We start from the raw sequence: 20,190 nt of genomic DNA on the forward strand, positions 1-20,190 counted from the left end.
TCTTGAGTCTTATATATGAGTGACATTCCAATCAGAATCACTGCCACAGCCTGACTTTCAGGCCAGCACAAAAAGTGCATACAAAACTGATCAAATAACTTTACAGGGATAAATAATAATAAGGTGCTGCACTTTTGGAGTAACTTGCTCAATTAGCTTTCATGTCTTGCTTATTAACCTTCTGATGTCTCATTAAGTCAGAGATTGCAGTTTAATGGATTTAAAAAATAATTTAAATATGTAAGTGGATTTTAAGATATCTTAAAAATATACTGACCCTTTAAGCAAATGGGCCATTTGAAGCCTAACTACAGCTTCTAGCTCATACTCTGCTGGAATATTTATCCAGTTTAAAAGACAAGTTTAGTAATCTTAGAATATCTTAACAACATAAAGTAACTGGCTGCTTGTATTTCAAAGTGACAGCTCCTAGCACAATTACCAACATAAATTTGTAGATGCAGCATTTATGAAACAACTTGCAATGGGAATGGAGAAGAAAGCCTGAAGAAACATCTCAGTGTGCTCCAACCAATACATCATACTGTACATGACACTGGTAGGTTGCCCAGATTAACGGATGCAGGTCCTCCTTCAGGGAGGCTGACATGACAAATCTCTCAGAATATGATGCCAAGAGTCGTATATGGAACTTGAATGAAGTAAAAGAAAGATATTTCTATTCAGAATTATTTACTGAGCACTAACCTAAAACTTTGATGTGAGAATACATCTATAAACCCTATGTTTGATAAACCTTGTATTTTTTTCTTAAAAAAAAAAAAATCTGCTGGCATTCATGGTATGTTCTTAGTATATATAAAATTTTGCAACTTGATCATGTGCAATGTTATTTGTTTAAAGAAACTTCTAAACATTCCAATATTATTTACAAATCTAAGTCACTTTTTTAGGATCTTAGAAACATTTTGTTAAGACCTGACAAGTAAAAGTATTTTCAGCAAACTATGCCACTTACTTAACTATGCAACAGAACTGCAAGTTTTGCTTCCTGAGAGATATGCAATCCACAATTATTTCAGAAGAGCAAATATACACAATGGTTACAAGGCAGGAAAGAAAATAGTACTTTATTGCCAAGCTTCTCTTCTTGCCTAACTTGCAAGAAAGAAAACCCCAAGTACATTCATCAAATTGTTAATCCTGAGGTCATAAATCTATAGGATAAGTCACCCGACAAGTCCAATTAACTCCAATAATGTCTGCTTATGGAAATGGACCATTTAAACAGTGAATACTTTTACTGAGTGAACAGTGGGATCACTCAAATAATGAGGCCTTTACTTGAGGAAAGTGTGATCTGGTGGTGTTGTGTTTTCTTAATCGTAACTGTTTGCTCCTTATTCACCTTCGAGATAAACCTGCTCCATAGAAATGCATTTACCTGTAAAACACTTCCATCAAAATTCAGTCAAGAATCTTTCACACATAACAAAGAGGGATGCAGCGCAGAGGACCTGTTGTAACTCTTACCTTTGGTTTTGTAGCCTTATCAGGTTTGTCAGATTTTAACAGTATATTGGCATAGCTGTTAACTTTAGGTCATAAAATAACAAAACTCACATCTGCAGTTTAGTCCTTTGATTAGGGCACCTGCTCCTGCCAGGGCACTACAGCTTCCTTGGTTTTAAGTGATTTTTTTTTTTTTATATTCTACTGTGAGGATTAAACATACGGAATTCCAACTACGTGTATAAAACGATTTCTCAGCTAAATCTTCCATGTTCAGTGGGAACAAAAATTCAGAGAAAAATACCAAAGAAGATCAAGCTTTTCACCACTCTATCATTGCCACTGAAACAGCAGCCCATGACATGGTCCACATTATATATGTTTTATAACCCTAGGGGACTCTCAAACCATCAAAATTTCATTAGCTTCACAGCAGTCCCAGTATATTCTTAAGTTGGACTGCTGGCCTCCCTATTAATAAATAAATCAACTGTAATCCTTTTTAGTGGCTAAACTCTTCATTGAAGTTGTATCAAACGCCAGACATTCCTTGCATGATTTTAACCACTGCAGAATAATGTATTTGCTAACATATTGACAGTCTTCTCACACATGAAAAAACAAAACACTCTAACTTTAATCTGATGGAGGAAGTTTTGGCATATCGTAATCGACAATTTGCCTTTTTAAAAATTGTAAATATAAAACCTATTAAAAAGTATAGCAAACCTATGGTACTTCTGAAGCAGTCACCTCTGTGGTAATGTAATGATATGGCTTTCTATGGAAATAGTCTATGTGCATGCATGTGTATATAAATACATATTTTCAAGATCATTAACCCAGGGTTTTACAAAAGGCTCAAGAGAATCTCTTTCAGCATAGACCTTTCAAAAGGAAAAATCACAGGACTGCTCAACAATTTATTCTAGATTGCTTTGCAGCCGAAATGTCAAACATTATCCCACAGAAACTTCACTGCCAAAAAGCTGTAGGCAAGTACTCTTGCGCTCCTCTTTCAGAACTTGCCTTTGACTCAAAAAAAGTTTTCCAAGCATGACACAAGACACCTGTGAACATAGAGCTGTCAGCTCAGGTACCGTGGAGGATTCGGTCCAACACAAAAAGGAGGGTCCCATTTGAGACAGCTGTTTTGCACAGGCATCTTCAGGTAGAACCAGCCACCAGAGGAAAAAACAACTATGAATAATACCAAAATACAGCTTTGGTTTTGTTTTCTCAAACTGAAGTTAAAATAATAAATAGGAAAAATTAAACTTTATTGCTTGTAGTTTAAAATAAAAACACACTGTTCTTTTAAGGATTATCATACATACACACCTACATTGCTGTTTCCCACAATGTGTTACAGCTATTGCCAGAGGATAGCAATAAAATTGCTCTGACTTTTGTACAGCTGAACAGACAGGTTTAATAAATTAATAAAACTACATGTAGACATGTAGGCAATAGCCATCACTAATTTTCATTGTCACTCTTCTTTTTAATTTCCTCTTGAATTTGTCATGAAGTTAACAGAACAACATTTTAATTCCAGTAAAGCTGAAAAACTTCTACAGGTAAAAAGAAGTTAAAAGATAAAACGTTTTCCAAGATCTGTGCATTTAGCATTTAACAACACATTAGATTCTGTTCATAACCTCAAGAGGAGGTAAAAAAACTTTGAAAAACGAATCAGTCAATTGTATTAACCTATTTTCATTTAACCACTAAGACTTAATATACAATGGTCATATCCCACATCCTACAAAGCTTCTGTTAAGAATTTTGTTATAGATTTTAATTGCACAGTAATCCAGTCCCACTAGCACATCCAAGGCCACATGTCCCTCTTCACCACAATTGCAATTCCTCATCAGCTAAGAAGTTTAAAACACAATCAAATTTCTTTTCCAATCACATGAGTCCTGTTAATAGGCTATTCTTTGCATTCATTCATTCATTCTAGATTCTGCAGCTTCTCCAAGATGTCTTGAAGAACAGTTTACAATGAAACTTTTGAATGCAAGTTGGCTTGGGGAACAACTTTATCACCGCTAAGCTGTTCCCCAGAGGGTAACAGGTGACATGGCCTGAGATAATAATAATAATCTATTTTTGTGATTAAACTCTTTCAAAATTACAGCTAAAACATCACACCCAAAGGTTGCATTAGTTAGGACTGACACTGAATATTGACTTTTCTGGAAGGGGGGGGGGGGGGAAAGAAGGTAAATAAATCAAGGCCATTCCTTTAATGATTTAAAATTACTGGGTGTCAACCAAAACAGCAATGAAACATTAATTCATATAGGGGCATATGCGTAAGAACTTACCATTTTCACTGTCGGACTTGTTTTCATGTTCGGTATCAGTCAGAGTGAGGGCTGAGTTGGAACGGCTCGACAGACAGGAACTGCGCCCTGATTTGACCCCCCTGCCCCAAAGTCTCATGGCATGCTCTGGAGACATCACTCCTTCATTTTCAGTATCAGCATCTGACCCTGCACTGATAGAGTAACCTCTGTGGGGGAGCCCCATTTCCGCACAAAATGCCAGTCCTCGACGAGCTGCTGGTTCACAAACTCCTAACTGCCTTAGGGTAAAATTCTGTCCTGATTAGGGGAAAAAAAGATAACAAAAGGTGAGAATTTTTTAATTATTTTGTTTTAAAGAATCTAAAAGTTAAAACTCTTCACGTGTATAACTGTTGTCTCAGATATCACATAAGCTGTTTAGTCAAAGCTCTGTCTGTATTACAATCAAGTGGATTCTTTTGTCTCCAGCTCTCTGCAGTGCCCATTTTCATTCAGAGTAGACCTCAGCACTGTTTTGTCAACTGCTTAAACACACCAAAAGTGCTCCTGGGTAGCAAATAAACAAAACAGAACCTGCTAACTAAGAAAAGCCAATTCAGTACATGAAAGGATTAAAAATAAATTATAAATTTTTTTCTTTTTTTTTTAATTATCTTCCAAAGCACTTAACAGGGTATTTGTCAGGATTTTTAGTTGGTTGTTTTTGAAGTGGTTTTTTTTTGTTTGTTTATTTACTCTGGTTAGAGGCCAAAGCACCAGGCTATTTTCCCCATGCAGATGTCCCCTAATGTGACAATGGGAAAGCTAAATGGGAATCAAACTCAGCTGGTTATTTGATCCCTCTGTCATACTTTAATACACAAATACAAATAAACAGGAATATGGCCATCCGTTACCTGCAAGTACTACAGAAAAGTTGTTATTTTTTGTGTCACCACATTTTGAGAAGCATTTTTCACTTTTACTGCTGAAGCAGAGTCTATGCATTTTAACACTGTTAGCCTCTGTTTTGGGGCAGAGCAAGAGACATAAGTGAATCCCAAATGATTGTATTAATAAATTAGGCGCAATAAACTTGTGACACTTCAATAACTTAGAGTGTCTAAATTATGCGACACTCAAAAATGACTGCCTTTTTAATGGCTGTGTCTTCATCTTACTTTTATGTCTGTAAATTTAAGACATTTTATGATATATAGACGCTTGGCAAGCTCCTTTGCATGCCTATACCCATAATGCTTTTCCACCCTAGCCCACAATTATTTCATAGCTCTGAGAAAAAATTAGCACATATATTCAATCTTTGAATCTGACAAGCATCCTAATTTCTCCAAAATTAGTCACTTAACACAAAAACACAGTAGCAAGATAATTGAAGCTTATAATATGGCAAGAACAGAATCCTATCAATGAGAAAGTAATAGAATTGCAGAAGTGTGAATATAGAAGTGTAAATAATTCCTGAAATATTAAGAGTCAATGCACTGGTCACTGAGGTTTTTTAAGTGATCTATTATTTTATTGCTGTAATCACATGAAGCTGTTGCTATAATTTTCTTAGCAGTCAGAACCATAAAAGAATTCTGACAATGACTTTCATAAATAATAAAAATCAGTTACTACAATTAGGTAAAAATCTAAGTATTTATTATGCAGGCGTGAATATATTATTTTAATGAAAATATAGCTGGGGAGGTAAATATAAAGGAGTAAGCATATCTATGACTATGTCTGAACAGTGTGAAGGGTATAAGAAAAGGGATTACCATGCATACTGATAGTATCTTTTAATTTTTTTAAGCTGTCATGGTATGTGAATTTTCAGGTTTTATGAGAGCTGAAACTAAACAGGCCAAACAAACTGCCCAGTGGTAATAGGGTCAGAGCTGAAAGTAGTAAAGTGTCTAATATGCTTATTATTATTTTGCATTTTGATACATATACGCTAAGCGTGACAGTCTAGAACACTAGTTTATGTGTTTGGTACATTATTATGTGAATCTACATTTTCAAACAGTTGCCTCAAGTCAGAGACAAATGTAGGAGAAGCCTATGTGCAGGTGTCTCTACACATATGGAGGGGCTAAGGTTTGCACACGCAAACATCTCATTTGTTCTAAAAAAAGGAGGCTTGAGAAGCAAAATGGAAAGGATAGAGGTATTTTTGACCAAAGACAAAGTTACTTGAACCACTAACAAAACTGCTGTTGACTTCAATGCTGTAAGTTGTTATTCCTATGGTCCCCACAACCTCACAGAGCTGAGATGTGAAGGTGAGGAAGGATGCAGACAGAAACAAAAAGTGTCTCTTTAGCCACAACAGGACCAGCTGCAACGGCTGAGCATCACAACCTGCAGCTCTTCTGCCAGCCTGCACTACACACTCCAGGCTCCCCCCATTGCAAAAACAGCCTCTTTGCACTCATGGAGAGATCTGTGCAGGTATAGTGATTTGAAGAGACTATTCCCCACACATACACACTTTTATTTTCCTCTTAAACACTTATTTTTAGGAGAAATTACTTCAGGCTTTATATAACATCTTCCTTGATCTTTCTAGGAGAGTCGGTCTCAGGCACAATATACCACCTACCATCTATTAATGTATTTTATTTTTTTACTTTAAGTTTACAACAGCCTACCTCCACATAAAATATTTTCCTCTTTTTTCCCCCTCTTATGAATGCTAAAAAACCCCCCACCAAGATTGCATGTCATAGGGCCAAAACAGAAAAGCGAACCAGTTTTGAATATTGCTCTCTCATCCCATTCAATATATTAGAGTTTTTCACTACACTGAGAAGTTTTACAACATATCCCAGAAATGTTATAACAGCTTTAGAATCATCAGGCTACATAATCTTCTGAATTAAAGCTTTCCTAAGAGCTTCACTAAGAGGATTGTACTCCATGTAAGTTGCCTACACAAATGAAAAAACAAAACAAAAAAACCCCGAACAATCCACAAAAGCCAAACTGAAAAGTTGATATGGAAAAATAAAAATATTTATTGGTGTAGGAATTTATATCCCAAAGGAAATTATATATATGTAATAGAAAAATTTTACATCACCTTAAGATTTCTGAACAATGAAAACAGGAAATCTTTCAGGATCCAGGGGAAGCTGAACACAGCTGGGACCCAGACCTAGTGGGTAGCAGACTAGCTGGGAGCTTTTACCTGATAATGAACAATACTATGAAATCAAAATAAAAGCTGAAAAGGAGGTTGTAGGAGCTTAGTAGGGAAAAAAGAGCATGAAGAGAGGATGTTCTTCTTGTGTTTGTAGATTTTCTAATTAACCTTTCCAGAATGACTTCCATGTCAGGGATTTAATCATCAGTTCCTTATACTATACACACATTTGCAATTTCTCCCACTGACAGTAAGCGTCTCAAGAGTTCATAAAGATTTAAAAACAGTTTGGCCACTGTAATAAACTAATTCCTAAGAAGAAAATGTAGGCACAGAACAAACAGATAGGCATAATGCTTTGTGGGTTTTTTGCTTTCCTTTAAAAAAGTATGAAACAAAATTAGATGCAACATTTCAAGGAGCCTTGTTCTGGAGACACCTTTGGGGGTTTTGGACTATTTGGGCTGATGCGTCATGAAGCTACATTTTAAAAACTGACAATAATGCTGTTTACCACCACTCAACCATTAGATACTACATTCCTCTTGTCTAGGAATATCAATTAATGGCTATTGTGAGGACTGCTGACATCCCCCATTTGTGTACACAAGAACAAAATTAATTAGTAACTCTAAAAAAAATTTTCAGAAGCTTCTGCAGCAATCACTTCTAAAAACACAGCATTTGCCAACAGTAACCATACAAGCCTACCTGTTATGTTGTAACTACTTTCTGCGTAAGCAATGATCCACATACGATTGGTTAAATAAGTTAAATACATACTTTTTTGTATGTATACCAACTACTTATAATATATATAGTCAATATTTATAATTATTATTCTTAAAGGACTGTGTATATATATATATATTTCTCTGCCAGAATCACAATGGTTATATTGTGTAGAAATGGAAGTGATTTTTTTTTTTAGTTTAATCAAATATTGCTAAAAGCAAGTTTGATGTATTCAGAAATGACGTATTACTTTAGAAAGTCAGAAGTTAAAAGCTAGAATTAAACTGAAAGTTGCTGCACTTGTGTCCCATTTGTTTCCCTGGCCTAAACTAGGGAAGTCATTCAAAGATATCCATAATAACTTCACCTTCAAATTGGAAACGTTATGTGCGGAAATGGGTTTTTGAAGAGAACTACTAACCAAAAGAAAAGATCCCATGTTTCTTCAGTTATCAGTCCTTGCTCTAAGTTGGATCTATACTAAATACGTACACAGAGATATTATCTTAAAAACTGTGAAAAAGTGAAAGAAATAAAGAGAAGGAATGAACAAAAAAAATAACCAAAAGAACATTCGTCAACACCTCCAGACATCAGCACTGGCCTTACTAATTCATTAACCCCTGATAAGTTGACAAGTCAGGTTTTAGCAACAATAGACTATTTTGAAAATGAGGCAAAGAAAAATACAAATCTGAAAAGCCTCCCAAGCACCTGCCTAGTTAGCATAAAAATACACCCACTCCCCTAGTTTTTAAACCAGAGGAATTATAGTGTTAGTGCCTTTGCTGACTTTGGTCTTGTCCTAAAAGGACAGACAGTACCAAAAAGGCAAAAGTCCCAAACCTATCCAAGTACATACTCAAAATTCTGATTAGTTTGGCTCTTGCAGGACCATGCTGCTTTCTGCCATTCTGATATGGGCAAAGTGCTTACTTCCTTTTGATTTCGTATTTAGATACTATATAGGGGATATGTTTTTCTTACTGAAGCTCTTGATGCGGAGCTCATTCTCAATACCTCCAAACACTTTCTAAAAAGCACAAGCCAGAACACAGCTGCACCATATCTGAAATGCTTCATAGTGTCTGTACAACCAAGAGCTCAACACTACTGACCTAATTCAACAGTACTTTGCCATCCTAACTCACATACATGACAAGTATGAAGAAATGGCTCTTTTAAATGCAAACTAGCTAGTCTATTCACTTTATTAATTCCTGAAAAATAGTGTTCAATTGCATGCTAGTCAAAATGCAAAAAGTAGCTTCTTTTAATATGATAGTAGGTAGTAAAACTGACCCTTTTATTTGCAGGGTATTAAGTAGTCACTACAGGACCAATAAGAACATGGGGTAGATGGGGTAGATGTCATCTTCCTAGACCATCAAAGAAGAGCTGGACTGGTTTAACAAGAATCATCATCTTCCAAATGCCAATTCTAGCTGATTTCTTAAGGGAAAATATGTAACTTTGAAAATGTTATTTTCCATTTACTGGAGCAAATACAGTGTGACACACACACTTACAATGAGGTCCATTGTAAGGCAAGGTCTTGAGAGGAAGCACATAGAAATGGAAATAAATGTATAGTAGGATTACAGATTTGCTGGAAATGAAAGGAAGAAGGTTTTTTTTAAAAAAAAATAGCAAAACTGATACCTCAGATGCTGTAGAAAACTCCGACAAGAAGCATACAAATGCTGCCTCCAGAAGTCAGAATGTTAGGTGGGTAGAATGTAATTATACAAAAGACAGAATGTCTAATGGATGTGATACATCCATTCTGTCACACAAACGTCACAATATATTTAGTTAAGAGGAGTTTTCAAAGCTACTTGCAGAATTCTGTTTGCTAGGATGCAAGAAATTGCAGTGAAGAACGACAAGCAATGAGCTTTGCCTATGTTAATGTTTTCTTTCTGATTTGGTGTAGTATTTTGTTGTTATTACTTCAGACTGATTTTTTTCTTTTGTTTTTGAGAAAATTATCTGTGAAATTTAAACCATCCTAATCCACTGTATCACATTTCCTCTTGTTCTTAATTCCTGTTTTTCTTTTCACTCATCACAACCATCTTCCTTGTCACCCCTTAATCTCCCTTTCTTGACCTTTCCGCTCTATTCACTCTTCCATCTTAACCTCCTTTTCTTGTCATCATGTGACTTGGAGTGGAGCTGTAAGATTTGTATGAAACACAGCTGCTTCTCTAATATATCCAGTAAACTGCATAATAACAAAGAGCATTAAATTATATTAAATCTCATCGAGTGTGCATATAGTTTTCAAATCCTCGTTATTCTCAAAAAATATTAACCACACAGTTCTCCCATTCCTCATGGACCTACGAAAGTATTTGGGGCCATAAGATGTGGTCTTGGAGACTTCTGAAAAGGCTAGTGACAGATACTATAAGTTCTCTGAGCTGTACTTACTGTGCAACTCTTTATAAAAGAGCTTTAAGCAATATTCAAAACCCAAGTCAATTCTTGGGGAAAAAAAAGTACACACATACATTTGTGAGAAATAAAGTATTTTAAACCCGTTATTTAAACCAGCCATGTATTTTTATTACTACAGAATCACAAGGAGACACTGATTGAAAAGACAGCCTGGGAAAGTTTTTATTTTTTGATATAGAGAAGAACTGATGTGAACAAAACAGTATCATCTTGCCACTGTTTTTCCAGCGCAGAATGGGAAACTTGTAACTTTATTCCCTGCTAGGCTTGAGGTGGCAGGGGATCTTCAGTACTAATCCACAGACTAGAACATAAGAAACACTGCTTAAACCAGTATAGGGATAAAGACTGTTTGTCAAGCCCTTCTGAAGTTATTGCAGAGTAAGATTAAAGTCAGTTGAAGATAATTTCACAATTGCACAGTTCAAAGTTTCGAAGCTACAGAAAACATGTTCCAGTAAGGGAATTAATAATTTAAATATTATGGTTCCAAATTTGGGGATTTGATATAAAAATCTGATTTTATTACTACAATTACATAACATATAAACTAAATTGAGAGAAACTAACACAGCTGTCCTGATCACAGGCTGCAAGAGGGGAAAAAGGATTTGAAGATTTAGAAAAGAAATACAACTCCATGAGTGGCAAAGAACACAAAGTCTTGATCATGAGCAGAGTGACAGTATAGACATTTTTAGGCCTCTGTCTTAATCTTTGCATTCTGAGACCAAATCATCAACATCCTAGCATCCATTTATTACAAGATAAGAATAAAGCCTAAGTTTGATAGATGTGAAGAAAATATGACCCAAGGGTAAGCAATGTATGGATATCCAGTATGCAAAGAGCCTACAACCACAGATCTGACAGGTATGAACTGCCACAATAAAGGCAGTACAATGCTAATGATATGACATACAGCTTGAAATCGGGAAAGAAGGAGAAGAGGAAGGAGGTAGCACAAAGAGAAGCATGCAAACTAGAGCTCAGGCTTACTGCTATTCCTCCATATGGGGAGGAGAGAAAACTCCACAGTTATTTATGCCTTTCCATGAGGGAAAAGCATGTCCGCCTCCACAAGCGAGCAGACAGACCCTCTGCATTGTAGAAAACTTGATTAGTTCTACAGGCTATGAACTGGTACAAAGGAAAAACCCAACACTCCTACTCAAAGTAGCCTATACATTTCAATTTGTGGAATTTCATATAGAAGTATCCCACAAGTATGGGAATTGACTCTTCAATGCATGGACAGAGTGAGGTGCTCAGACCATCACTGCAGCTACATGCAAGCCACAACACAGAATACAGACGCAAAAACTTCCGCAGAAATGAAAACCTCTCATCCCCTCTATCGCTCTACCCGTCACAACCCCTCAAGAGGTTTTCCACTCTGTAAACCCCCATAATAAATGTAGTGTAGCAGTGTCCTAATTTAGATGTTCTAACGAAATGTCCATTATGCTGAAAACAAGAAGGGATTTATGACTCAGAGATATTTATGGCACTGCAAAACAAAAAAGCAGAAAAACAAAAGCTTGAAGCAAATATGTTCCCTTGGCTTTGCCATTTCCTCAATTGGCTTTAATAAGCTCAGTAACACAGAGTACTGTCTCTCAAGCCAGTAGGTTGTGACACTTTACAAACTAATTTCAGAAAGTATCATGGAACTTTCTGAGGAATTACTCCTTTTTTACATCTCTGTTTCACTTTATGCATTTATCTGCCACTGATGGAATAAGCAATCACTCACAGCTTGGCCTCCAGCCCTGAATCTCAGCCCTAAGCACTAAATCAACAGACAGCAGAGACAGGACTCTTCAGCCTCTCTCATTCTCCCCTCACCCCATCTCTAACCACACAAATTTCTGGCTATATTCTCTCCATAGATGTTAACATCCTCAAGTCATCTTTCATAGCCATGCATGTGATCCATTCATCTCCCTAGTCCTCAGTTTAGCTTTTATTATGAACAGAAGCATCAGAAGCATCTCATACATCTCAGTATATGATACAAGAAAGATATAAAAGGATTACAGATCTTCTAAGTATCTTCCTTTCCATGAGATTCAAAATCCTTGTGAAGGCCCCTTGCTCATCTTATAAATCCTTAATCATTATGATCAAGAACTTAACTCTCCTATTTTGCAACTGGACTATTGGAAGACAAGGTTTTTACTCTATGGACCTGTAGTAGCTGTGTAGAAATGCCTGATCAAGCAGTCTACTGCCAATAACCAAGGCTGATTTCTCCCTGGAGAATCACAACTGCCCTTTGTCTCTGGATCTGTAGCTCATACACAGGCCATGACCCACAAGGGGCCAGTTTCAACTAGATGAATACCTTAGAGCATGTGCGCATATCACTGAGCGTGAGCTAAATATACTTCTAATCAAAAAAAAAAAAAAGAGAAATGTTTTTCTTAGTACCACTTTGTAGCTAATAGAGTAACTTTAAAAGTCAACAGATCCTTATCACCTGGAACCTGAAAACCAATTAACTTCTTATTGTTGCTTTAAGTAACTAGTATAGCAACATGAGATTATAAGACTACTTAGCACTTGCAGTGCTTTTCATCTTCAAAGCATTTTGCAAACAGAAACTAATTAATCTTCCCAACATGCCTGTGAGGTGGGAAGGTGGTATTATTCCTATAATACAGAAGGTAAAAAAAGGAAAAAAAAAACTCTGGCAGAAGGTTATGTGCTTAGCTCAAGGCCACAAAATTATCCAGAACATACTGGCACTGTATGCTGCTTACAGAAGTTACCCACTGAAATCAGGCAGACACTGCAGGTGGCCATGTTTTAGCATAACAAAAAAGGATCTCTCACGACAACAATTAGGACACATCTTGCACTGCAGCCAGGAAACATAAAACACTAATTCTAATATGTGTCTCAGATTTTGAGAGAAAGCGCTTGACATGTCACTGAATGGTAATTAATTTGCTCATTGGGAGATCACAAAGTCACTAATACATTATTTCATACCTTTGTGTAAATAACCTGCAAAGCAAGCTGATTCAGTTCTTGAGGATCACTTGCCTACTCAATAGTCAAAAGTCAGCTCACCAATAAGGCATAGGTAGCGAAAAATCAAAAATGGTCTTGGGTATCTATCCTTCCCCTGCTTCAGACAGGCTGGTTTAAACTACTCAAGCTTTAGGTTTAAAATCATGACCATTTAAATCCTTTAATCCTACAGTTGACATTTATGGTGACTAAAAAGATTAAACATTTTGCCATCCAAATAATTCATTTTGAGCAACTAGTATTTAAAAGCAATAGACTTTGGAGTCATATTACATTAGGACAGAAGCTGCAATTAAGGTTCAGGTTTCTGAAGTATTAAAAATGTATTTCTGACAGTGTTTAATATCTTATATAATAAAATAAAATTGTCATATATATCACTGTTTCAGGTCCCTCTTTTGCTGAATGGTGATATTTTTCCAGCACCTAAATCTAATTGTCACGGGAATAGCAGCTGAACAATAGCTGCGATATATCCACACACTGTAATGTACTGTAAATGGCTTTGCTTTTTAGCACCCTGGTATCAATGATCCAGGGTGGACTTGTGAAGGAAAGGAATTTTTTTTTCTTTACTCACTTGGTACATTCAGTGTCTCTTTTAGCAGCTTCAAGGAGTTCTTAGGTCGTTTAATCTAATTTAGACACTTAAGTAAAGGTACAAAACCGTGCATAGGAGTAGTTTCTCCTGCAAAACTGAAAGGGATAGCATGAAAATAAATTGATATTGAGGCTTGGCTGACAATAAATTGTTTGACTGATAAACACAGTGAACTCATTCTCACAGCCATCTAAAAAGACCAAATACCTTTACCTGCAGAAAAAACCATATTTGATTAATTAACAAAACCTGCACTACCTCACTGGGTCTTCTAACAGAAAAAGGTGCCCTGCAGCTCAGCTTTTCAATGCACACAGTTTGCAAAAAGTGCTCTGATTATTTGGTGAGGAATGACGAATGCTCACAAATCTGCACTGCATCCTGCCACCTGTGCTTATGGTTCAGCCTCTTGCTCCTGTGAAAAAATTCACTGACATGATACATGAATCACTCTATAGGACCACTATACTCTTCTGCAACAACAAAAATCTTTGAAATGGAATAATGACTACCTGAGAGATATTGAGTATTCCTCTCTTCCCCTTTTGCCTGCCTGCATTTTTCTTACTAATAATATGAAATTTTTTCAGTCCTTCTGAGTCCAGGTGTGATTCATGATGTCTTTCAAATTATTTTAATATTGTTATATTATTACTTCCAATTATTTTTCCAAATAAAATTTCAAAAATACTGCTTTCTGTATTTCTACAGTCCTTTCCACTCACACCATAGACATGTCATACTTTCAGATACTTTTGCATAGCAGTCTCTATGCACTTTATATCACTTCACACGGTAGTTTAATTTCCTAAACACAGGAATTTTTCTCTGTACAGAAATTCAACTCATATAGTCAGCTTTAATCCTGAATTCAGCAAGAGTTGGGCATAATCATAGAATCAATCACAGAATGGTTTGGGTTGGAAGAGGCCATAGGCAGGGACTCACCATCAACTACAAGCACTTGGGTTGCTAAATTCAGTTAGAGAAGTTGTACTTTAAATCAGCTGCTCTTTATAGTTGGATACTTCAAACTGTAAGAAAATAAGTGTCTTCTTCCTCCCTAACACATAAACAGCAAAAAATCATATCATTGCATCTAGGAAAGTAAACAGTATTTCATTGAGCTTCATCCATTGTCAAGCATGAGATTAGGTATATTCTCAAACACGCAATATAAAATTAAGTATCTAAAAACTCCTTTAAGAAAAAAAGCTCATGGCCTTCATTTACATGGCTGGTGTTGAGTTTAAGTATTCATAGGTTTATCAATTTTTTTTTCATTCTTATGTGGGGTTTATAAACTAAGCAAATATAAAAAACTGATTTAGAAGTTCTAAAAAGAGTAGGCTAAATAATCCTTACCGAAAGCTTTTAAAAAATAAAATAGTTTTGCAACAGATGAAGGGGCTTGAGAAAAATGGTCTTACCTCTCATTGACATTACCTGAAAGCATGTTGAATAGAAGTAGCTACAATTTCCTAAACAAGCACACCTGCTCTTTCAATCTTGTCAATTGGGTTCAAAAGTGACAAGATAGTCCCATTTATATAACAGTTTCATGTTTAAATATTGTACAATATATTTTAAATGCTGTTTTTAGAATTATAATGACAAACAAATATTTTTAGACTCTTTTTTCTATTTATACAATTAATCTAAAGCAAATGAAATTCAACATTTCATGTTGAGGAAAAAGATCCTGTAACTGATTCTCCTGACAACTGGAGAATCTTCTCTCCACAAGTGGCATAAAGCTACCACTAAATAAAGCTCACCTAACTCCAACAGCAGTATCCCTTTCTGAGTTTCTGCCTTCGGATTTTGGGAAGCAGGAAGCACAAAGACGTGTACTGAATCAACTCGGGAAAGAAAAGATGGGAAAGTTCTGATTCATTAGCAGAAAGCTTGAAAGGCTTTACCCTAAAATATCATTCATAAAAAAGACAGACATTTCTAATTCTGCCACATTGGAGAGACTTGTAAAACTCGCATAACTGCTCCAGTAACTTTCCCGAGGACACTGGAAATTTCATATTGTTATTTTACACAGTCTGGGCCAAAAGAAGTGAAACAGTGATCATGATTAATTTTAAAATAAATTCCCAATTAAAGTTATTTATTAAAGCTTGCCTTTTTTTCTTATAGATTTATTTCTTGTTGATTTAGCAGCCTATCAACAAAGCCACATATCTATACTCTATTTCTAGGCAGAGGGAGGAAAAAAACCCAAAACCACAGGGAAGCATGTTTTATATATTATTTAAAATCCTCTGGAATGACCTTCAAGACCTTTTCCACAAAATACGTCCCATGCCAGAAGCTGAAAATTCTCAGTCAGAGATGAATCAAAGGAATACACTACTTAGGACTGCAAAACAAGCCCTTTATTACCTGACCCTATCAAACCTGCAGGTAGTCCCCAAAGGTGCCACACCAGCACACATTACAGGAAGTCAATAAGTGACAAAAAAAGAATTGAAAGGATAATGAGGGAAATCAAGTGGGCACAGATGACAGTGCTGAGACCACTGAAAAGTGAAGAGGACATTATACATCCCAGACTACCGTTTTAGGCCTATAGACATATAATTTGCATATTGGGCAATAAGTATTGGCTAAATACTATGCGCTTTTCTGAAGAGAGTGAAGAGGAAAAAAAACCCCAAGGCCCAGTGCACCATCATATGTCATCTGCCAGACCACATAACTTCTTCCAAATTTTTATTGCTATTTTAAAAAGAATAGCACTCTATTCAGGCAATAGCTTATGAATTCATTAAATAAATGGTGCCTGTTTTGATATAATTTCCTCACTAGTACTAAGAAAGTGCCTACAGTACAGGTCTAGAAAACTTCATCTTGACTTTACCTTATAAAAGTAATGATGTCAAGGTGACTAAAGACCTGAAAACTAGAAAACAGTGGTGACCTGAAGTTTCAACACATCACAGAAACCAAAAATAAACAGCAGAAAGTAGACTACAGTAGCAGCAAGCCTCAGCTACATAAGCCTAAGAGAAATATTTTTATTTGCCTTAGAAAAATTGGTAGGTAAAAAAGTCAACTCCACCTGCCCAGCTCTCATTCTAATGTAAAGAGGAACAAAGAAAAGACACCAATGGGGAAAATAATTTTAAGCATTCTAAAGTTAAAACTAAAGACTTCCTCGCAAGAAGAAAAATTTATTTTTCCATACCTAAATCTATTCTTGTTCCTGCATAAAAGAGAAGATAGATTTAAACAGTAGACTGAGGCTTAGGTTCACATAGTCCTGGGCCTAGGTTTATATTTTTAGATAACTGGGCTGCAGTGCTCTACACATTTTTTCTAACTCTTTTTTTCCCCCTCCTTATAATAAAGTAGCTTAGTTGTGAAATGTAAAAATGTCAATTCCCAACACTACAGTTTTGAATCCAATAATGATGCACAAGTGCTGAACTTTAACTGGAGCCAAGTTCAACCTCTCAGAATCACTGAGGTCCAAAGGGACCTCTTGAGATCATCTAGTCTTAACCCTCTGCTTAAGTACAGTCAGTTACAGCGCAATGCCCAGGATCATACATCTCCTTGGATATTTAGACTTCTCATGTCTTTCCAGTGATGGACCTGAAAATCCAACAGTGAGTCTTAGCAATCTGTTAGCATCTGGTTAGATATCATAGATATCCACTAAAAAAATCCTCCAACACACTCAAATGCGTAAACTGTGAACTAACTCACTCACTGTACAGAGCTCTGTTACTGCCCTTGTGAGCTAGAAGATAAAGGCTCTGAGCTATTGCATTATTTGGATGCTCATCCACACATACTGTTTCCACAAACCTATTCATAGGGCTTGGCCTTCTTGAAACAGTTGTATTTGTTTATTTTTTATTAATTTTAAAGCTATTTACACTTTAGATATACAGGAGTGTCAAACTTGTGGGAAATCTGTTAATGAGCTGATTAACTGGGGGTCTAGTTTTTGAATTTTAAGGCCTGAACGCTTCACACTTGACTCTGCAATATTGTCACTGACCCATTGCCCAACACGGGTCATTTACTTCCTATGCATCCTATACTATTTATTTCAAAGATAGTACAAAATGCTTCCTCATATTTGTGAACATTTAGGGAGATACAAGTGAAGTGTACAATGTGTGTAGAATATTACCAAAACCGATGAAACTGATATAATGGCATACTCTTCCTGCAGCAAGAATGCCTTGGAACTAATGAATTTACACACTCTGAATTAAAACATCTTGCCTACCTTGTCTGGTATACTCATCTGCTTCTCTGTGGACCAAATCTTTTACCCGGTTTCCATACAGCAACCTAGAGGAATCATGATCAAAAGCTTTCAAGGTTTCACTGGAGCTGTAAGACTTCTGTGTGGGCACTCTGCACTCCTCATTTTCTGCAGAAGAATTTGTATAGCGCCGCTCCTTGTCCCGTCTGCTCTTTGTCAGGGAGCAATAAGGCCTACGTTCCTTCACATCCATACTTCATTCCTTCTCTGTGCACATCAGTCCAGCTTATTTGGAAGTCTTCTCTACATTCAGCTTACATTCACCTATAATAAAATTAGAAAGACAACCACTGATGTGTTACAATGATCTCTAATTGCTGTAATTGCTCCCTAACTGTCTGGAAGAGAAAAAAAGAAAGATCTGCTCAACAATGAGTGAGAAGCACTTCTGTGCATATCTGCAAGACTTCCCAGAGTTCCATGCACAAGCTACCCTGATCTAAAGCATGAACAAAGAAATTCTTGTGAACAACAACACAATACTTCTGAATTTTACACAACAGATTAGAAGATCAGAAGCAGACTAAGAACTTTGGGGGAAAAAAGTAGTTTTTCCGCTTTAGAAATGTGTTACTTTCCTAAATTTAATTGGATGTAAGCTGTTTTCTGTTCTGAGAAGAATGTACGTTTTAAGGACAAATCTGACTTCCTTCTGCTTGTCAGAAATTTGTGGGTTTAATGTTTGGGTTTTATACTTCGTTTTATACTTTAAGACTTCTTTAACTTTACTGTAACTTCTAATCTATGAATATTGTTCTCATCAAAGAACATGAACAAATGATTTCATAGGAAGCTGCAAAAACATTTTAGGTGATGTTCAGGAAGGTTTCTGCAAGCCAGTATGTTCTACATAAGTTGTGCTAGAAAGCAAGAAAATATTTGATTTGTAAACAACAGAAAAAGCTTTTCCTTCCCTCAAGTTTTTAAGGAATATTATAGTAAGAATCTTAGTTTTATGACTATTTATTTTTCTTTAATATTTCAATACACTTAGTTTTCAAAACCAGACTTAACCCTTAACCAAAATATCTACATTTCTGACAGAAAGAAACAGTCTGTAAATTTTGCTTTTGTTTTTTAAAGAGAAGTGCTAAAATAAAATAAAGAATATAATTTGTATCTTTAAACAGCTGACAAAACATATAAACAATTTTAATATTTTGCAACTGCACTTTTTAAACTGATACCTTGATATTTCTTGTTTAATACTTTAATATACTAGGGTTCTTTCTTCTGTCTCAGGGAGAACTTTCTCCTCAGTGCTTTCCTCAATTTCAAGTCCTTAACAATAAAAAAATAAAACTCAGAAAAGCTAAACGAAAAAAAATACACAACTGATTATTTTACAAGGTACTATCAGTCAAGTCCTTTGTGATGTAGAATTAAAATGACAGTTTACAGCACATACCACATAGCAACAGCAAACTCCATTTACATCCTTTTCAGCAAAAAGGAGGTTGCTTTATATCTCTTTACTTATTTAAACATATAATATCAAACAAACTAATTAGCTGTCACTTAGAATATTTTAGAGAATATTTAATTTACTACAGAACTATAATTCAAGCTTGTGAATGGCAGCTAGTCCTTTATCACTTTGTTTTGAAATTTTTCCATAAAAGCTTTTGCATTTCTTGACCTATGTAAATCTCAATTTAGACTACAAAAAAGGAACAAAGACTTTCACTTAAGATGCTATTCTTATTTTCTCTTCTATTTTTATTTTCAAATGTTAAATAGTTAAAAAGAAATTTCTACATGATCAGAAAAAATGGAAGTATTATAGTAGAGCAATTTATTAAATTTATGACTGTTTAGATATCTGCATGCCCACATAGCTCATCTTTTTAAGTATATGAAACACTCAGATTTTAAAATATTTGATTGACTAATGAATCTAAGTTCTTTCCATGTGAAAACAATATTCTAGGCATTTTATAAACTTTGCATTTTATTAACACTAGACTGAGTTGTAAATTTAAAAATAATTATTAACAAATACACACAGGAATTCTTTTGCAGTGTAACGACTTTGTGGAAGCATATCTCTCCTTTTATCTAAGCCTTTCAAGACTTTAAAGGGCCACTAATTCCTAGCATCTCTAAATTGCACCATAGGAAAAAATATGTA

At 35.6% G+C, this 20,190-nt stretch overlaps 1 protein-coding gene across 8 annotated transcripts in view; it reads right to left on the reverse strand.

Moving 5' to 3' along the window:
- TENM3 (teneurin transmembrane protein 3) overlaps positions 1-20,190 on the reverse strand; it is a 1,309,047-nt gene that overhangs the window by 300,004 nt on the left and 988,853 nt on the right. For all 8 annotated transcript variants that reach the window (XM_032684675.1, XM_032684682.1, XM_032684680.1 and 5 more), the window contains 2 exons: positions 18,021-18,323; positions 3,810-4,088 (listed from right to left, as the gene is read on the reverse strand). In XM_032684675.1, coding sequence (XP_032540566.1) covers positions 3,810-4,088; positions 18,021-18,252 — 511 coding nt within the window. In that variant the 5' untranslated portion in view covers positions 18,253-18,323. The remainder of the gene's footprint in view (positions 1-3,809; positions 4,089-18,020; positions 18,324-20,190) is intronic.

Source organism: Chiroxiphia lanceolata, chromosome 4 (assembly GCF_009829145.1).
Source record: "Chiroxiphia lanceolata isolate bChiLan1 chromosome 4, bChiLan1.pri, whole genome shotgun sequence".
Taxonomy (NCBI): domain Eukaryota; kingdom Metazoa; phylum Chordata; class Aves; order Passeriformes; family Pipridae; genus Chiroxiphia; species Chiroxiphia lanceolata.